Below are 20,405 nucleotides of genomic sequence, written 5' to 3' on the forward strand. Positions count from 1 at the left end.
TACTGAAGCGCCCACTCGTGCAACCGCTTGCCTATTCCTTACTACTGTGGGGTTTCCAACTTTCCTGGGTCGTATCAACGTATGAAGTTGACATTTCTTCGAGAGCAATGAGTTGTTAAGGCGAATGTTGATGCTAGGTTCTCACCTTCAGAGCATATGATTTGTCTTCCGGCTATCGTTTCTTCAGTTTCGTTTGCTGGACCTACAGCAGTTGGCGTTTTGAAGATGCCTTAGGGGGCTTTGGCGTAGGACACATATCACCAACAGGAAGCTAAACCCTTTGTCGATGAAGCCATCGCTACGCTGAACTTGCCCATCACGTAGCACGAAACCATCATTCTCTTCTCGGTTCCTCCGGAATGCGCGTGGGGAAGTGCGGGTATGCCTCGCGTGGTATGGGTAGATAAATTGGGTGACGCGGAGTCTACGAAGATTCTTGATCAACAACATCCAGCTCCGCAAGATCCCTCCCCATTGTGAAAGACTTATATCGCGTCTCGGGTCTACAGGGCTCAAAGACATTGTGTATGGTTGTGGATATGCGTTGGTCGGAAGGGGAGTCTGGACTTTCGATGCAGTTTCGTAACCATCTTCTCCACTCCCTATCTCAGGCCTTCTCCTTGAGGGAGGTTGAGGTTCACCCATGTTTAGAGTTTATCATCAACTTCCAGTTTTCCATGAAGAGAGAATGGAGACTAGATACTGATAGGCTTCTATCGAAGGCCTTTATATGGAGCATGGAGGTCTGCTCAAGCTAGATGTGCTCCAACTTACGTCCTCTTACCATATTAACATCATCGAAATGCCCTGCACGTAGCCTAGTTCAAATCCGTTGTGAGGCGCTCATTCTTGGACGCCTTCAGGAAGGCCCCAAAGGTATGGCAGAGTGGACACACGTAGAGACCAGAGGAAATTGGGGAATTTTGACGATACGTTGCGAGAGCGCCCGAGTTGAATCATGAGTTTGTCTACGAAATCCTTCTATCATGATTTGACGGCACAAACGGTCAGCTGGGTCATCATCATGGGCGTTATTTAAACCAACGAAGGCCATATAGAGTTCTCCGGGTACGGGGGGTTGTATCATGAACAAGGCAATTTGGACCAGGTTCAAGGCGACCTCGATGATACTACCACGGAAACATTTCTCACTTCACAACGACGCGGTGCATTGTGTTACGTGGATGTTGGTAATCGTAGACAAAACCCCGGCTCGGTATGAAGCCCATTGTTGTGGAGATCATAAAGAGAAAAATCCAAAAAGGCCAAACAGCTCCCGGCTCGCCTGTTGCTGCTGCTGTTGCTGTTGTGTAAAGTTTTTTCCTTCGCCGGACGGGGGTGCTCGACTTGGGGGTGCCGCACTGCCGTCGATCGTTGCAGGCGGATCCGGAGGATCAGATCATCATCGAAGCCACGCTTCAGCGCGCGTTGGTGGGAATCGATTGTCAAATCACACATATATACGATGCACACCCGCCGTGTTCCCCACTGTATGTATACAGGACGTGGCAGGATTGCCCGTTTCCAACTACGAGTGGGCACTTTCCATGGAGTGCTTGTGTTTTGCTCTCGTATTGGACGTTGCTGTATCTTGGGCACTTTCGAGTATCATTCACGACGGATGGTATCCCGCTCGAGTAAAGGTTCCTGTTTGCTTTTATGCTCCATTGTTATCCACTGATATCTTGCCCACTGGCCTTGTAGCAAAACCACCAAAGTTGCATGCAGTGGGAAACACTGCCCCCCTTGTTGCCAAACTACAGGCGCATGTTGCACAGTCGAGGCTCCTTCCCGTCCCTGCGAACTTGTGGGATGAGGCTGCCGCTGACGGTGAGCCGAGTATTTGCAATCTTTGGGGGCTTAGACGATACATTTCTAGAGAGCCGTCATGTCACCGGCAGATGTTCTGAATATCCGATGTACCCATGTCAGACACAGCCTGCTGTCCTGCCCATGTGACTGGAGGCAATTGCCAAACGGATTTCTTGGTACCATCGGCTGTGGGAACGTCGAGGATTTAGCTTTCCATGTAATGGAACTCCAGGAAGGAAGTAGGGGTAAGTGTTGAAGGCTCAAATGGCCATGTTCAATGTACTACAAGAGCTCGTCAGAGATTGCAACATGAAGTGAACGAGTAGGCTATCGGAGCAAAACCTGAACTTGGGCAGGGTTTGCTTGACTGTAAATCACCAAAGGATTCCAGACTAACGCCGTGGCGTCTAGCGATATATAAGTGGCTTTGCCCACACATTGGGGAACGGCCTGCTATGAGACTTACCATGCCAGGGCTGTCAACTTACAGTAAGAGGCCAGCATGAGATGAGGCCAAATAAAAACACCAGCCAGGGAAAACCAGGCCCTCTGACGTCCTCTTTGTTGTCCAGGTGTGACTACATATGTCAATGCCCGGGCAAACGTTCCAGAAGGTCGAGTCCGGACCGTTTTCCATCCTTCTCTTTCTCCCTCCTGTCAGTGCGCTGCTGCTCGAGCAATATCCCGTAGGGCGAAAGTGTGTTGGTTCCACGAGACTGTGCGGGCCTTGACCTTCGTGCGTGTAGGCCGGCCCAGAGCTGATTTGCAATGCATCTGCATGTCAGATTACTTGGAATGTGGTGCTCGTGGCTTGCCGGTGCAGATGAGACAGTGTCGGATTAGAAGTCCAATTCGACCGCGGCATACAGCCGACTGCGCAGGGGCCAATTGGGGGCCCTATTTACGATTATCATAGCCAGCCCAACCTACGGTTAGAACCTCCTTTTTATACCTACTACGCAGATATTTATATAGTTTAATTAATCTCTTCGTTAACTACGGTTCGAACTAACTACCTTATAATAAGGATACTAATACTAATTAGTAATTAAACTTTATTATTATAGATCGGTAAAGTATCTTATTATATAGAAGAGACGACTTTTTAATACCGTACGGGATAGGAGATTTATACTAATTAACCTTATAAAAGTAGACGAAAAAGGAGGCGATTCTTAAATATTATACGGAATTAAGTAATTATAGCCCTTTACTACTTACGAGAGGTCGACGTTTACTATATTAAACTACGTTAATTAACGGAACCGCTTGAGCGACTAGCTTTTTATTATTACCCCGAGCAGCTTTTTTATTAAACGATTTTTTTATAACCGGCCCGCGATTAGAAATTAATTAGTTAAATTAATAAAAATACGGTATAAAAAAGCACCGCGCGATTAAAAAAGGGGATTTCTAAACATAGATATTCTTACTTAGTAGTAAAAGTAACCTTATAAAAGTTATTAAGCTAAGAGATCTACGGTATATAAGAAAGTCTATTATTACGAGGATTTTATAAGTATAACCTTAAGCCTACGATCTAGACGACTTCTTTATAGCTCCCTTAACTACCCCCCGGGTATTATTTAAAAATATAGTATAAGGGACGGTTTAATAAAGGAGGAGGGGATTTAGAGGTCCTAATAGTATCGAGCTAAGAGTATTATAGATCTCGGAAATTAATTAAGGAAGCTATTTAGAGATTATAGAGAGCACGAGGCTTAAGAGGCTAGAAGTATACGGGATAGCGGAAATTAATAACTAGTAAAGATCCTAAGACTAATTATTATATTTTCTTATAGTAATATAAACGTCTACCGCTATTATTATTAAAAAGAACTACTAAAACTTACCCTTTTTTATTAAACGAAAAGGAGGATCTTAGTAAGTACGATAGCTAGCGATTTAGAAGGGTAGTAGTAATTACTAAAAATAATAAAAACGAGAGTAGTAGTAAGATAGCGAGAGGAAGCGGGAATCTCCTAGACCTTAATAAATTCGTTAAGTAGCGAAAGTACGGATTTACTACGACTTACGCGCGGATTAAATATATCCCCGTTAAGATTAAATACGCTAGTAATTACTAATATAGGCATAAGCTAGAGCACGACCCTTAGTAAGTTAGGGTAAAAAAGAAGAGGACGAAACCCGATCCTAAATAGAATCCTAATCCCTTATAAATAGGTAAATATTAACCCGGACTATTAGGGGACGTAGATATATAGAATCGTAAATTAGCTTAATAGTAAGTAAATTAACGCAGTATTAATTTATTTAACTAAGGTCTATAAAAAAAAGGGGCTATAGGGGTAACCCCTATTTTATAAAATCGTAAACGACCTTAGTTATTAGCTAGACGAATAGTTCGCGAGCGTAAGCCTAGGAATTGCGAAAGTAGTTAATAAATTCCTTTACGGGCGAGGGGTATTACTAACGTAATTATAATCACGAGAGCTATACGAAATACTAATAGCGATAATTATAAAAGAGGAATTCGTACTATAGAACTAGGTATAGGTCGATAGAGTATATAATCGCTTTAATAAATTTAAAAAAAGGGTAAACGACCTAGATTTCCTCCCTATAATTACTAACGGAAATCTATTATTATAAAAGGATATACTAGGGCAAAATATAGTACTAGAAGTACGATAATTAATAATTCTACCTATTTCGATCTATAACTCGTTACTATTACTAATACGAAATTTAGCGCCGATCGGCTAATAAAAAAGGAGGTAGACGACCCAAAGTTATTAATAGTACGTAGCGACGCAGGGTTCGTATATAAATACTAAAAATCTAGTAGTAAATACGAGGTAATTTATAGACCTTAAAAAGATCTTCTTAAAAGAGAAATTATACTCTAGGGGGAAGTATAAGGTCTTATAAAAAACCCTAATAATGTTTTATAATTATTATAAAAAAGTCGGAATTAGGGAACACTAGTACTATTCGGTAATTAATATTATACTCGTAAGCAAAGCCTTTAATTATTATTACGAAGCGGTACGTAATCTCGATCGAAACGACTTTTTTAATATAATTAACGCAATCTAAAGCCGCTTTAAGACTTATAATAAGAACCTAGAGCTCCTATCTAAGCTACGAGCGATTTCTTTTATATTTATAACTAGGATAATAGAGGGTAAATTGCAAGTAGAGATCCTCGAAAAGCTTATTAATCGAATTAATAAGCTAGCGAAAACCTAGCTAAATAAGGGGATAAACGAGCGGAAAGTCGGATATCTCTATATTATAATCTAGTATATATTAAAAATAAAGATTACCTTATACTAAGTACTTAAAGACTACGAGACGCTCTACTCGAGGCTAAGATCTAGCTTTAATATTAAAATAAGAATACTACGCTAAACCTATTTCTAAGTATACGACGGCCCTTATTAATAATATTAGGTCGATCGAACGTATAATAGGAAAAAAAAAGAGGCTAGATATAGTAATCGTTAGTAAAGAGGCCTAGATTTATCGAATAGGTAGAGATTTAACTTACGGGTAGGGTAATAAAAAAAGTAATATTATATTTATAAAAAGGATAGATATTAGTTAAGTAATTACTTTAAAGAAGAGCGTACTAAATTATATGAATAGTATAGAAAGTCGAGGGTAGTAGATAGTAAAACTAGCCCTTATTAGTTTAATTAATTCCTTATTATATATAAGGGTAGATCCGGGGGTACGGAACCTAGCGATAGTAACTAAAGTAGTAGCTTAAAGCATATACCCCCTATAGGAGATTCGGAAAATAAAGAAGATCTTACCCCCTATATTAACGAATTAGATTACGACGAAATTAACGATATTAACTACTCTTTTTTTACCCCGTTAGCTTCCGGAAGATATACGAGGCTAAACGAATAGAGGGTAATAAAAGCTCTTAATAAGTAGGCTTTTATTTATAAATAGTAAGGGAAGGTCCTTTAGATAATAGATACGGAGGCGGCTAAAAGGGCGAATTTAACAGGGCTAAAGCTTATTCTCTTAATAATTAAGGAGAAAACGCTATCTCTCTCGATATTTAAAAAAAAGGAATATAGTACTAAGTAAATCTAGAGGTAGCTAGAGGGGTCCTTTTTATACTACCTAAATCCTTTAAATATTAAGCTCGTATAAATATTCTATATAAGTAAAAAGTACGGCCTAGATAATTTCTATAGGATTATCTTAAATACTAGGGTATCGTAATAGTTAACTAAAGGAAAAGGGCAATTCTAAATACTATAGAAGATCGTACTAGTAACGCTTAATACGTCGACGGCGGGTATTATAAGGATTAGTTTCGGCCTAAATAAGGAAATCGTCGCCCTAAGTATAATAAAAATAGAGACGTACTTCAGAACGATAACTTTCTATATTTTACCCGTTAATACCCTATTTCTCCTATATCTAAAAAATATAGATCGACTAGGTATTATATTCGATAATACGAGGAATAGAATCTTTAGTAATAAGTACTTCGAGGTAATCGAACGACGATAGGGGTATATGTTTATAAAGCTTATTAACGATACGAAGTCGATTAATTACCTAACGGAAAGTGAGCTTAGAAAACTATACTAGAGATTTGGGTACCCGTTAGTTATGAGGCTATATAACCTCTTAAAGTAATTAAGTAATAATAATATCGAAATAGGGGCGCTAGAGTAGTTAATAAAAGTATGCTATTAATATTAAATAAATACGCAGAGCCTACGTAGATTTAAGTTTAAATTGCGTAATAAGCTTAACTTTAACTAAGAAATCGTCGTTAATATTTTCTATTTAAATAGTTAGCTAGTACTATATATAATTGATATAGCTATATCCTTCTAGGTAGGGCAATTCCTCTAGGATTTATAAGTAAAGATAGTATAAGCAGCCCTATAAAAAAGCTAGATTAATATATACTAGGGACTGCTAGATAGTATTAGAACCGACGCCGGTACTAGCTTTAAGTCGGTAGAATTTAAGGATAATACGACGGCCTACGGTATATAGCTAAAAGTCGTACTTATTAAAGCGTATTATAATATTAGAAAGGTAAAGAGGGCATACTAATAGTTAAAAAGGGCGTTTAGAATTATTAAAAAGGAAAATCCGGATTTTATTAACGACGAATACCTCTAGATAGTACTTAAATACTATAACGATACTATAGGGCCTAACGGACTTATACTAATACTATTAGTATTTAGAGCATATTTAAGAACGACCTTAGCCTCGTTACCGTCGCTAGGCATAAGCTAACGAGCCCGAGTAATTAAAAAAGTAATGCGGGTACTGCGCGAGGTAAGCGTAAAAAAGTAAGTTAACGAGGTAATTATTATGCGTAATAGGCCCGATATAAGGGATAATCTAAATATGCTACTAAATTTAGATATACGAGTATAGCGCGAAATTACTTAATAATAGACTGGGCTATATAAGTTAATTTCCGTTAACGAGCGCTCTTATATAGTCGCGAGAGATCGTAACTAGTTATTCGAAGTATTAATTATAGTAATTAAACCGTATTATATAGATCTTAACGAAGTAATTTCTAACCTATAAGAAAAAGAAGAGCTAGGGGAAACTATATAACCCGCGGCAGAGGTATAGGAAATTATCCTTAACGAAATCGTTATAATAGTATTAATAAACGACGAGGAAAAGGATATTACTAAAAGGGTACTAATACTACTAGCGAGACGTCGTAAAAGACTACGACAGTAAGCCCTAACGCGATAATTTATTACTAATAACGAGGTAATTAATACCTTTTATATAGCAAAAGAGAAAGCCGATTTCGAGCTAATAGTTAAACTACGTAAAAAAGGCGTAATTATAATTATTAAAAAGCCGTATAAGGGATTAGATCTTATCGAAATAAATACTCTTCGTAATCGAGGGGTTTATTAATTTATCCTATATAACCTAGAAAAATATGCAAACTTCCGTATATTTAAATTACGAATAGTTCGTAAGATTAAAGGGAAAGGAATACCCTAGCTATATGAGAAGTCTAGATACGTAATTTAGGGGTACGGCGACGTCGAAAAGGCGACGCTACTTATATAATTACCTACTATATAGCGCTATAGCTAACGATTAATAATAATACTAATAGTATTATTACGGAAGAAGGGATACGAGATTTAGAGCCGTAATATTACCTAGGCCTATACCTAATCGGCCATAGGGCTTATAAGGAAAATCCTGGCCTATTTACCGAAGGAAATAGCTAATAAGTACTTAAAAAGCACGATTATTAAAGTGCTTAAGCTACTATATAGGCTCGCAAAATCGGGTACTTATTAGTGGGCTATTTACTACGATTTTTATATTAATTAACTATTAATAGTTACCTCTACGTACGACCCGTGCCTACTAGTTATAGAGTACGAAAGTAACTAATTTAGGATCGTCGGAATATAGACTAACGATATATTAGGCCTATTTAATATTAACTTTATAAAAAAGGAGGATGAGGAGCTTTAGAAAGCGGGCTTCGTAGCGAAGCTAAAAGAGGTCCTTATAATAAACACCCCCCTAGTATTTAATAATAGGATTTTTATAATCGAAAGGGAAACCGTCGTTTTTTAATAAAAGGGGTAGGGCGAGAAAATTAACCTCGTCGATCCGAACGTAACTAATATTAAAAAGCGGTATAAAGCTAAGCTCGTACGAGGGGTATATATTATAAGTATTTATTAACTTAAGGCGACTTTTAATTATATTAAAGTAGCGTAGGCTATAGATCTAACCGAACGAGACGTCGAGGTACTTAATAAGTAGCTTAAGTAGTAATAAACGAATCTTAATTAAGGTCTCGTCTACTACCCAATCGATCTTATAACTAGTAAGCTCTACGTCTTTATTAATAGGTTATTTACGAATAATAATAACCTTATTTTGTAATTAGGGTATATTATTATCCTAGTTAACGAGAGTATAAGTAAGAGCGAATTTATTATATATAGTAATATAATTTACTACTCGTTAATTAAAAATAAGCGGGTAACGAGAAGTATATTAGCATCGGAGGTTTATAATATAGTTAACGGCGTTAACCTCTCTTATATAATTTTAACGACGCTAAGGAAGATTATTAATCGAATTAGCTTTTTACCTATTTTAACGGTTATTTATATAGATTCCTACTCGCTATACGAATGCCTTATTAAATTAGGAATAACGAAGGAAAAGAGGCTTATAATTGATATTATAGCCTTTAGGTAATCGTATAAAAGGCGCGAGATACTTAAGATTTACTAAATTAATAATAAAAATAACCTCGTAAACGCTTTTATAAAAGTAGTACTAAATAAGGGATTAGAGTAATTTATAAGTAATAAAAAAGTTATTATATAAATAGAGGGATAAGTTATATAAAAAGAGTAGAGAAAAGGGGGAAAAGGAGACGACTTAGTAAACGGGCCCGAGGTCGAATTATATCTCTAACCGTAGTAATTAAATCGATAAAAAAAAGAGAAAGTTAGTATCGGATTAGAAGTTTAATTTGACCGCGGTATATAGCCGACTACGTAGGGGCTAATTAGGGGCCCTATTTACGATTATCGTAGCCAGCCTAACCTACGGTTAGAACCTCCTTTTTATACTTACTACGTAAATATTTATATAGTTTAATTAATCTCTTCGTTAACTACGGTTCGAACTAACTACCCTGTAATAGGGATACTAATAGACAGCATCCCTCGTGTCTCGGAAGTCTCGCCTGGCTGTTTCATTTCCACTAGAAAAAAAGTCGACTTTGATTGCTGCCTTGAATGGGTAGACCTTCCTGCCATCGGAAGGTGAAGCTAGCGAGCTGCCTTATCAGCCCTAGAGAAAATATGGGTTGTGCCGCCTCGGGTCTCCGTATAAACACGGGATTTGTGGTAGATGCCCACGGGGCTCCATTCTCGTAGTCATATGGGAGCTGACGGCTGGGGGTGGTGTCTGTCGCGAGCCTCCTCTCACAAAACGCCTACTACTTACTAGCCTTGGGAACTGTCGTTAGAGCTTGCGTGAAAACACAACATCAACTGTCAATGAGTCTTTCACCCGTGTACGATTTGGGATGGTATGCATCTGCCACAGCTGGCAGGGCCGGCAAAGAATACAGTTGCTGGTGAAGTGCATAACCGACCTCGAGGCGAGAGGCACATAAGCAGCATGACTTGGAAAACATGAGAAAAACCAGGACAAATCGACGGGTGAGCATCGAGGTCGGAAAAAGTGATGGAGGTGCGGAAAGAGCTGTGCCGCACGCCAGCATGGTCATGGGGTGAGGTGAGGTTGCGAGGGCGTCGTCGTCGTCGGCGTCGGCGTCGGCGTCTGGGGAGGGCGGGTCTTCTCTGAGTGGACAGAGTCTAAAGACTGGAGCCGGGGCCGCGGCTGGAAGCAGCGAACATTCAAGTCTGGGGTTGCACCTCAGTAAGGTAAGGTTGATTGTTGGAGCAAGCTTGCGAGGAATCCAGAAGTTGGCAAGCGAAGCTGACTAGCTATTCGGGGGGTCACTTGGCTGGTCTTGGTTTACGGTAAGTTGAACTCAAGAATGTATGACGAGGAATCGCGGTAAACGTGTAGTAGGTATTACTTCGTAGTGTAAGTGAAAGTTGACTAGCGCCAGTGCCGCCCATTGTCATTGGTGTCCATACCAGAACTTCCATTGCCTACGGTCCTGCGGATACCTACCTTACCTAAGGTATTCCAAAGTACCTGGCAAGAAAGAAGTCCGCTGGCCGGTACGAACTACGAGCCAAAAGAGGGGCAGCTGAGAATTAGCGATAAGGTACGGAGTACGGATAGGTACGTCCCCAATTCTGTCAGGGCTGGCGGAGTTTCCCCGCAATTTGTCTGCGCGAACTGAGGTGATCTTTTGTTCCTTGTCCGCCACCCCTGCCCGGCTTTTGTCGGATGGCTTGTGGAGAGATCACACTGTGTCATTATCAGTAATCCCGCTGTCTTGAGCTGGTGGTCTGATGGGAAAGCAGGCAAGCTTCACAGTGTGTTGGCCTGAAAGATGAGTTGGCTCCTCGATGGTGAGATGAACCCCGGATTAAGCTAACACTGTGTGCCGACACCAACGGCCTCTGCATTCCGCACACACACACGCGCACTCTCTCTCACTCACACACCACGCATCTCTTGAATCGTAGACACGCGATACCTGTCGAGGACAAGGCTCGGAATCATGAAATAAGCGACCGCCGCCGCCGCCAGCGGATACAGACTTCTCTGTATTGCGCTCTGAGCATGACAGCGCCATCGTTGTCGTCATCTATACAAACGTCTCCTCATCACGGCAACACAGCACCTCAGGGTACGACGGATACTCAAGCATCGTCCCTGAATATCATCCGCCTTGTCAGACTCAGCTAGGGGTAAGACGGGTCACGAACGGCTGCGCGGCATCGAATGGGGACCCTTTCCCACGGCTTGCACGGGGTACAAGGTAAGGTGGTGCACCAGGTAGCAAGCAGCAGGCACTCGTGGCACCGTCACATAGCTGAGAAGCCAGGGCAGGCCGCTGCTCATGACTGCTTATCAAAATCAGACCTGCCATGAGAGTGATGGGCTGCCGGGCTGTTGTCAAGTGGTCAGTCAGTCATATCTCACTGTTGTCCGCAACCCGAGTGGGAATATGGTACGACGTACGATGCCCAAACCCAGCAGCATAAGGTACTTGTTGCAGTAGAACAACAGCCCTCCAGCCAAGCACCAAGATAGCGTCCAAGCTGCAGGAGATGCTGAGTCAAGGCAATGTAGGCTGAATGCATGTGCGGCCTGCACGATACAGCACAGCACCGGCGCGAAGCTCAAGCAGGAAGCCACGATGCTAATTAGAGAATACTACCAAATTACCAATGGAAGGTACTCTTGTCGCTGTCAGTATCCGTACTCCGCAATCACTCGCAAGAGACAATGGACGGATAGCACAGTGCGTGCGAGAAGCCGACAGGTCCAGTCAAGTCAAAGTCCGTCAGCCCGTCGCCTGCAGCGTGTTTGCCTGGCTGGGCTAGTGTCGTGGCCGCTAATGCAGAGTCGCCTTTGTTTGCCATTGAGAGACATGAACCAAGACCCCGATCCCAAGGACGAGGAAGGGAAAGTAAGTACCTTGAGGGTAGCCAAGGGAGGGAAGCAGGCGCCTGCGCGCTACACCTCATCAGCACCGCATTTATACATGTCTGTAAGGTATCATTAGGGTAGACAGGACAGCTCTCAGGACATGGTTTTTGCGGTGTTCCCCTCGCTCGGGACACCCATGGGAACTACAGTCACATCAGACCAAGACAACTAAACCTCCACTGACACTGACTGCTGCATGGTCAAACTGTAGTGTACACGCAGCCCTAGAGATGCTTCAACGTCTGTGTGTCGTCCTGTCTATCGTCCCTGAACTTTCTGGAAGTTGAGTTTCTCCAGACCCCGACAACCCGATTTCCAGGGAAGCCAGGGGTAATGGTCAGACATCCGACAAGAGATTCCATTGGACATACGGGCGGAGGTTGTTGGCTTGGCTTTGCTTTTCTAACAGGTTTCCAGATGTTTGTGTATGAATGCGTATACGCAAGCGGCCGTGCCGAGAATGAAGTTCATCCTTCCGCCCCAGGATTGACTTCAGTTTCTCGTGATCCAAGTTCCTCCAGACTTCAGCGTCCCCCGCAAATAAGGGGAAACCTAGCGTCAAACCATGAAATAATTTAGCAAGTTACGTGGGTGATTGACTCCATTTTGGTGAGAGAGATGCATCAGTGCAGTCGCGTGTGTAACACTTCAGTTCCCTCAGCCACTCAGCCTCCTAGGTACCTCGTCTATACCCCGTACGACAGCTTTCGCTCCAAGCAAATTCAAGAGGCTCGACTGTGGAGACCCGACAAGTTAAGAGAATAGCGTCTGTTCAAATCCCTAGGTATCACAGAATAAGATGACCAGCAAGTTGGGAAGCTGGCGAATCTCATCGAGGTACGAATACTGATTCGTACGGTCCAGGCATGTTCACTACATAGCACTTTATGGGTACAATGCCCCGTTCAAGTCCATATTTCCATCCCGCCTTTCATTTTCTGGCGCCAAGGGGGAACAAGAGTAAAAGACGCCATCGCCAGATGCGGAATAGTCTTGGGAAAGGGGTATGTGACTGGCGAGGTGAGCACGGCCGGATGCACCACTCTTGCTCAAAGGAGCCAATTAGAGCCGCAGCCACTGGGCTGGGGCCTTCGCAAAAGCAGCAAACCCCAAGCACAAGACCTAGCAGAAGACTCAAGAATCGAGGTCCCCAAGAGAGAGGAGCAAGACGAGGGGGACAAGACAGGCGCAGTCACTCGTTCCCAAGAATCGCTAGTCGCCCATACTATGGGAGACGAGGGGGGGGGGGGGGGGGGGGGGCCCCCCAAAAAAACTGTGGCGACCCGCGGGCCCCCTTCTTCCCTCCCCCCCCCCCCCCCCCCCCGGGGGGGGGGGGGGGAGGGGGGGGGGGGGGGGGGGGGGGGGGGGGGGGAGAGCCCCTCAAAAAACTGTGCTGATCCACGGTGCCACGGGTCCTTCGTCCTTCCCCCCTCGTCCCTTCAGCAGAGGATGGGTGGGCGAAAGGTGGATGTGGCAGAAGTCAATCTTGTTGGTTACGTCGAGGCTTCACAGTGTTTAACTCTGAGTCTGTCCACGGGGCAGCTTGATTGTGCCTTTTTATCTGCCCATACCTCGCAACTTGAATTGAGTATATCACTGCGTCTCGTATGGGCCCTGTCACCTTTTCGCTACGTACTGTGGTACTGCTGGTGCTTTTCCTGCTTTGCTTTTTCCGCGCTGATGCTGTGTGCTGTGTGCTAATGGCGGGGGTGAGACTCGAGAGAGAGCGCTGACCTGAGCGTGCTGAGGTAAGGCGAGAACTGGAAGAGGGAAAATCTTGCTGCTTTTCTTGCCCGCCCTCCATCTCCATATTTCCCCTTGCCCTCCATCTTTCTGACTGGTTCATCTTCCGTCTTGGGTTCCACACACCCCAGACTCGCGCTGTTCACAGTGTTCTCTGTGCCCCAGGCCCCCATCCTCTGAGGTGCCTCGCCGCCCCCCTTCTCTCAGTCCCAGAACTCCCAGACTCTCAGACTCCCACTGTGCCACTGTGGTGGGCGCATGTACGCAGTAGGTGGGCGGTGGTGGCTTTTTTGGTGGCTCCTTCTTCCGAACTGGACTGGACTGACTGACTGACTACCTTAGTCGTAGAGTACCCGGGACCCGACTGCCCGACCTTTCGTGCTTCTTACCTTCGCCTGTCTCCCTGCTTCCTTCTCCACACCCCATCTGCCTGCCCTGTCCCATTCCATCCTATCCATCCATCGTTACCCACACTTCGTCGATTCACCACTCTTCACTCGCCCGCCGTCCCCGTCTCCGTCGCCCGTCACTTCACTCAAATGGTCGCCGGCCCATTTCCACCTCGATTCTCGACGACCCTCGAGAGTTTCGCCCTCTCATAGTACAACGCTTCCATTCTGGATTGCTCGAGCCGAAACCCCCCTTCACCATGGCGATAGCCATGGGCTGGCAGAAGCCCGACAATGTCGCCGGCTCGTCGGCCCCGGCCATCATGGTCGGTCTGTTCGTCGCCTCAGGCGGATTGCTCTTTGGCTACGACACTGGGTAAGCACACGCAAACCCCTATGCGCAACGCGGCAATACGATCGAGCACCACCGTCAACGACAAACGAACGAGACGAGGAAAAGAACGCGATGGCGCTGGTGCTCATATTCGTGTGTTCGTGGGGGGATTCTTCCGAGACCTGGACGCTGATTCGTGACGGACTGTAGAACGATTAACGGTATCCTCTCCATGACGGCCTTCCGACGAGACTTTTCCACCGGTTATACCGAAAACCTGAAGCCTGCTATTTCGCCCGCCGAATCCTCCATCATCGTCGCAATTCTAAGTGCCGGGACAGTCCTCGGTGCTCTCCTCGCCGCACCCATCGGCGATAGTTGGGGCCGTCGCATTTCGCTCATCTTATCCGCCGGCGTCTTCAGCTTTGGCGGTATTTTCCAAGTCTGCGCGCATGACATCCCAATGCTCTTGGTCGGAAGGTATGCTTAAAGGATTCGTTGTGTCGGCTCATCGCGCAACGCGTCGCTGACCAAACGCACAGGTTTTTTGCTGGTGTCGGCGTCGGATCGATCTCAGTTCTCGTCCCAGTCTATCAGTCAGAAATGGCCCCGAAGTGGATTCGTGGTACACTCGTCTGCGCCTACCAACTATCCATCACGATTGGGTTATTGTCTGCGTCCTTTGTCAACATCTTGACCGAAAGGCTGGACTCGGGCGCCGCCTACCGCATCCCGCTTGGCCTTCAACTTGTGTGGGCCGTCGTCTTAACCCTCGGTCTCCTCGTCCTTCCCGAAACACCACGCTTTCTTGTCAAGAAGGGCAAGCCAGAAGCCGCGGGCTTATCACTCAGTCGCCTCCGTCGCCTCGATATTACCCATCCCGCCCTACTCGACGAGCTCCAGGAAATCGTGGCAAACCACGAGTATGAACTCACACTTGGCCCGGACTCATACAAGGAAATATTTTATGGGTCGCCCCATCTTGGTCGAAGAACTCTCACTGGATGTTGCCTTCAAATGCTGCAACAACTTACGGGTATCAACTTCATCATGTACTACAGCACGTCCTTCTTCGATGGCGCCAGGGTTGAGAACCCTTACGTGAAGGCTCTCATCATCAACATCATCAATGTTGTTGGAACAGTCCCGGGACTCCTTGTCATCGAATCATGGGGCCGTCGCAAGCTGCTCATGGTCGGTGCCATCGGCATGGCAGTCTGTCAACTCCTCATCGCCTCCTTCTCTACAGCTGCCGGAGAGAACCTACAGCAGGCTGCGCAAACCATTTTGATCGTCTTCTGCGCCATCAACATATTCTTCTTCGCAGCATCGTGGGGCCCCGTGTGCTGGGTCATTACGTCCGAGATATACCCCTTGAAGATCCGTGCAAAGGCTGCTTCTATTTCGACCGCTTCCAACTGGCTCTTGAACTTTGGCATCGCTTACGGTACTCCATTCATGGTTGGTCAGGGACCCGGCTATGCAGATATTGGTCCCAAGATCTTCTTCCTCTGGGGTGCCTTTTGCATTCTGGCCGTTCTGTTTGTGTGGTGCATGGTCTTCGAGACCAGCAAGATCAGTCTTGAGCAGATTGATGAGATGTACGAACGTGTCGACTACGCCTGGAACAGCACCAGGTTCGAACCCAGCTGGAGCTTCCAACAGATTCTAGACGAAGGGTGGTCGCCTAGTGGTCAACCCCCACCGGAACACGAACTGCAACAAACACAGACAAATTCCACTTCACAAACGACGCAAACCTCACAAACAAACTCAAATTCAGCAACATCAACAAACACCGGCGCGACTGCAAGCTCGACGGAAGCGGAAGCAAAGATGTTATCCCAGATGGGTAATGTGGACTTCAGTTATTGATCATTTATACCCATCTTCTACTTTATATCTGATGTTACTATTACCACTCTTTTTCTTTCTTTGTCATTTCAAATCATATCCCGGATAGCAGCGTCGGAGTTTACAATGTTTGGAGTTTATGGGGGGGTTCATTGGCCATAGCCACCGATGGGCGGTTGGTTCTGGGGGTTCATTCTGGCGGAAACAGGTCTTGCCACTATATTGCAGCGCAGCGGTCGTTTGGACAAAGCAAGTAAAGATATCACGGTCAATGTCGACGAGAATATCCCATTATGGTTTGACGAAGGAGTCAGCTTTTATGGCGTAAGGGAGTCGATGATATATCAAATCCACCTCTTTGGGCATAACACCTTAGTATGACGGAGCGGTGGGAACAAGGCCGGTTTCATCCGGTCTAGAAGATAGGCAGGGGCAAGGCAGCTCTTTTGTCATCTATCAATTTGAGTCAAGTCAGTCCGTCACTGTTCAATGACACTTTGCTGTTCTCCATGACACCTATGACCTGTGACTGGGTACAATTTCTCGACACCACGGTACACGTGCCTAAGAAAGTAGCTTTGGGTCCGAAGTAGAAAGTGGGAAATCCTGTCCCGGTACTTTGGCCGTGTCTATCACATGCCCCACGGCGAAATGTCAATATCTTGTTACTGATCTAGTTGATTTGTGCCTTTCTCATGGATTCATATGCAAAGTTGACTCTCGGATAGAAGCTCCGCAAACAGATGCATTTTACCTGCCCAGCAGAGTTGAGGCCGATTTGAATATGCAAAACTTGGCCTAGGAAGAAGAATCTACTGCAGCACGTATTCCAGCATCGACCTCCATATTTGTTTTCGAAAGAAGCATGGTTCGAGAGCTCACCCTCCTCCCTCCCCCTTGTGGCTTCACTATGAATCCATGAAGTGCTACCTATCCTATATGTCGTGCGTATAATGTAAATACGGGTTCTTATTCTTCGGATTGAAGGGAGTCTGTACGGTGCTTATTGAGAGTGACTGGGGTCGTATAGTGATGGATAAACACATTCACTGGATTGTCAGTACGCCTCGTGACGCTGAATGAAGGAAACTCCATGTCCATTTTGAGTACTTCTTCACCGCTGACAGCCTGTGACTCCGAGGGGTCGGCAATGTGCTACTAGCCCGTTAGAGAGAGAGGAAGAGAGACATCCAGCATCGATACTCCTCGAGACGACGGCCAACACACATAGAGCAACACCTTGCCCCATGGAACGCAAAGGAACTAGACCAAACCTACAAAGATGGACCTCTTTCAACGCCTCGACGAAGATATTACAAACATCATCATTGAACATGGTTTCCTCAACCTCGACACGTTGCGCTTTGCGACGGAACGGGAGGTCGAGCGTGCTGCCGTTAGGGCGCTCGAGATGGCTACCCCGGATCAGCAGCTCGCTATTGCCATGAGACAGAGTGTCATGGGAATAGAGGGCGACGACGCCATTATTCACGAAAATGAGAACGAGGACAACGATAATGATGCCAACGATAATGATGCCAACAATAACGCCGGTAACGTTGTCATGGAGGGTACAGGAGGTTATATCGGCTGGGAAGAACGCAATCGCCTTCTGACTGATACTCGAAACAACAGCGCAGAAACCTCAGACGCTGGAGACGACAATGACATCAACAACGACGACAGAACGGAATGCGTCGTCTGCTTCACGGCACGACAACCCCTCCACCGCCTCCCCTGCGGCTGCCGAATGTGCCCCCGCTGCCTCCGGCGCTGTCTCCGCGCGGGATTACGCCCAGGAGGCTGGCCGCCGCGGTGCTGTCAGCCCCTACAACCAGAAAACGTCGAGCAGGCCGCCGGCGAGGGACGGCCGCGGCTGGTGAGGCTGTATAGACAGGTTCGGGTTGAGGAGGAGACGCCGGGCGGGGAGAGGGTGTATTGTGCTAGGCCGGAGTGTGCTGCGTTTATACCGGCTGCTGGTGGTGCTACTTGTCTTGCATGTGGGCAGGGGACGTGTCGGCAGTGTCGGAGGCCGCTCCATCCGGGACAGCTGTGCGGCACCGAGGCTGAGGATGCGGCGTTGATGGATGTCATGGACGAGCTTGATTTTTCGCCTTGCCCTAGTTGTCGGAGGATTATCGAGCGTGCGGGCGGGTGTACGCACATGACGTGAGTTTTTGTGCCTCCCCCTTTCTTTCCCTTTCTCTCCTCCCATCCTGGAAAGCAAAGTCAAGTAAAGAGGTTTCGGGAGTAGAACTGACTAGAGGACGTGTAGGTGCGCATGCGGCGAAGAGTTCTGCTTCTCGTGCGGCGGGATATGGAGGAGAGGCTGTGTGCAAAATTGCAGAGGTTGGGGCCGTGTGAACATGAGGGATCGGAGGACGACGTATCGGCAGGGTCAACTTGGGGAAGATGGTCGACTGGTTGTTCCCACGCCGGTACTTCAGCACCCTCCTTTCCCTCCTCCTCCGCCGCCGCCTCAACCGCCTCAGGTTCAACCGGAAGTTCAACCGCAAGCTCAACCCTTTCCGCAAGCAAATCTTGATGGTTTGTGGGTACCGTTTCCTGCAGGTAAGTGACTCCTCTGTCACGCCCAGTCATCGGATGAGGAACATGTGACATTGATAAAAGGGGGCACGCGCAACTTCAATTTGGGTTCAGCCTATGGTTGTGCCATTTTCTCCTCCGCCAGTACAGTCCTCGATCGACGCCAGCCGTATCAATTCTCTCTGACTGCCGCTTTCACACCTGTGGCTATCAACAAGATTTGGGGGGACTAACTTGTCGTTTGTAGGAGTTCCCCAGCCGCAAGTGCAAGGTCTCCAACCCTTGGGAGAAATACAATTCATAGATCAGCGCAACATATACGACATGGACCGGGAAACTCGCATTCGACAGGGCCGGGGACGGTTCAGCATCATCATGTTCTACCCAGACGGCAGAAATACCGAGGTATGCTGAGAACACCACTTTCCTTTCCCTACCTTCCTCTACCTGGTACTGAACCATCCATTGACAAGGACTAACTCCCATAATCTAGCCGGAAACCCGAGAGTGGCGCCCTGAACCCCGCGCCAACAGACGCCGACCACCTCCCCTCGCGCATCCGGGCGAGAGGGCGGGAGCACCGCGGGCCTGGCCCGTATTCGCGATCCACGCCGAGGACCCCCTGTGCAGCCATCACCTGCCGACGTCGTGGGAGGTGGAGGACATGAACAACCGCGTCCAGCCGCCCGCGTGCACGTTTTGCCGGTCGAGGGCGTACGCCGTGTACTTTCGGTGCCGGACGTGCGGGATCGTGGCGTGTAGTATGCATAATAGCGTCCGGTTCGGGTTGACGTGGGCGCAGGCGGTGAGGGTGAGGAACGGGTTGAGGAATCGGGTCTGGATTGAGCCGGCGGGCACGAGGAGAGGTGGGAATAGGAGAGACGAGAATCGGAGAGGTGAGTGTATCCGTTTCCTGACCAGTTTGACGTTGGTGTTTGCCGGAGTTTTTTTCTGACTTTGTGAATAGGTTGGTTTCGACAGGCGTTTGGGAGAAGATGATGCGGATGGGTGTGTCCGTGGCACGGGTGGAATAGTTTGCTTCTCGATGTGTCTGGAGAGAGAGGAAAGGGACAGAGGCTGGTCAGAATCGGTATAGATCAAAAGGCAAAGACCGGGAAAATAGTTGATCGGTCAATTCTTGATTCGAACTAACTAGACTTTATTGAAGCAGGGCACATTGAAGTTAAACATTGTGTAAGTGATCTGGGCTGCTCACTGGTACAATCACCTTCTTGGTTTCTAAGCCATATTGGTTCCTACGAGAACCTGCAAAATATGTTGGCATAAATTGCTCCAACTGTTTACTTATCGAAGAGGAATTTTTTATAGACTAATACGAGTTTCGTAACCTGATGGATTTACAGAAGATGATACCAAGGGTCTGGTGAACGGGAAGAAAGGAAGTTCAAAAGTTACCTAATCGGCGCCGACCTTGAGGAAAAAGCGGCCCCACTACTCCGTGCATGAGAGGTACCTACCTAAGGTAGGTAGACAGGGGCAGGACGGACAGGGCCAATTCTAGGTTTCCACTGGAGCCAACCTGGGGAAATGGCGATTCTGCATCCTGCAACACCACAACTCCGCTGTCGCAACACTGATAGCAGAGGCCGGGCTAA

At 46.2% G+C, this 20,405-nt stretch overlaps 3 protein-coding genes across 3 annotated transcripts; 2 read left to right on the top strand and 1 right to left on the bottom strand.

Annotated features, from left to right (window-relative positions):
- Nucleotides 1-843: 843 nt before the first annotated feature.
- Nucleotides 844-11,331, bottom strand: CLUP02_13654 (uncharacterized protein; the record flags this gene model as incomplete). The annotated part of the gene is made up of 17 exons (XM_049292592.1): nucleotides 844-981; nucleotides 1,046-1,151; nucleotides 1,208-1,598; nucleotides 1,679-1,757; nucleotides 1,806-1,875; nucleotides 1,935-1,998; nucleotides 2,096-2,179; nucleotides 2,301-2,371; nucleotides 2,440-2,570; nucleotides 9,680-9,737; nucleotides 9,864-10,291; nucleotides 10,597-10,669; nucleotides 10,731-10,809; nucleotides 10,863-10,886; nucleotides 10,932-11,043; nucleotides 11,111-11,142; nucleotides 11,196-11,331. The coding sequence occupies 17 exons, from the start codon at nucleotides 11,329-11,331 to the stop codon at nucleotides 844-846; spliced, it is 2,076 nt and encodes a 691-aa protein (XP_049149738.1).
- Nucleotides 11,332-14,014: 2,683 nt separating this feature from the next.
- On the top strand, nucleotides 14,015-16,263 carry CLUP02_13655 (glucose transporter rco-3; the record flags this gene model as incomplete). Its single annotated transcript, XM_049292593.1, has 3 exons — nucleotides 14,015-14,430; nucleotides 14,599-14,868; nucleotides 14,931-16,263. Coding segments are annotated over 3 exons (2,019 nt in total), but the record flags the coding sequence as incomplete, so codon positions are not given.
- Nucleotides 16,264-17,524: 1,261 nt separating this feature from the next.
- On the top strand, nucleotides 17,525-20,076 carry CLUP02_13656 (IBR domain-containing protein; the record flags this gene model as incomplete). The annotated part of the gene is made up of 10 exons (XM_049292594.1): nucleotides 17,525-17,813; nucleotides 17,878-18,085; nucleotides 18,136-18,411; nucleotides 18,535-18,573; nucleotides 18,639-18,813; nucleotides 18,874-18,958; nucleotides 19,037-19,194; nucleotides 19,283-19,685; nucleotides 19,771-19,797; nucleotides 19,961-20,076. 10 exons carry the CDS (start codon nucleotides 17,525-17,527, stop codon nucleotides 20,074-20,076), a joined length of 1,776 nt encoding a protein of 591 aa, XP_049149740.1.
- Between the last annotated feature and the right edge of the window lie 329 nt (nucleotides 20,077-20,405).

Source organism: Colletotrichum lupini, chromosome 7 (genome assembly GCF_023278565.1).
Source record: "Colletotrichum lupini chromosome 7, complete sequence".
Taxonomy (NCBI): Eukaryota; Fungi; Ascomycota; class Sordariomycetes; order Glomerellales; family Glomerellaceae; genus Colletotrichum; species Colletotrichum lupini.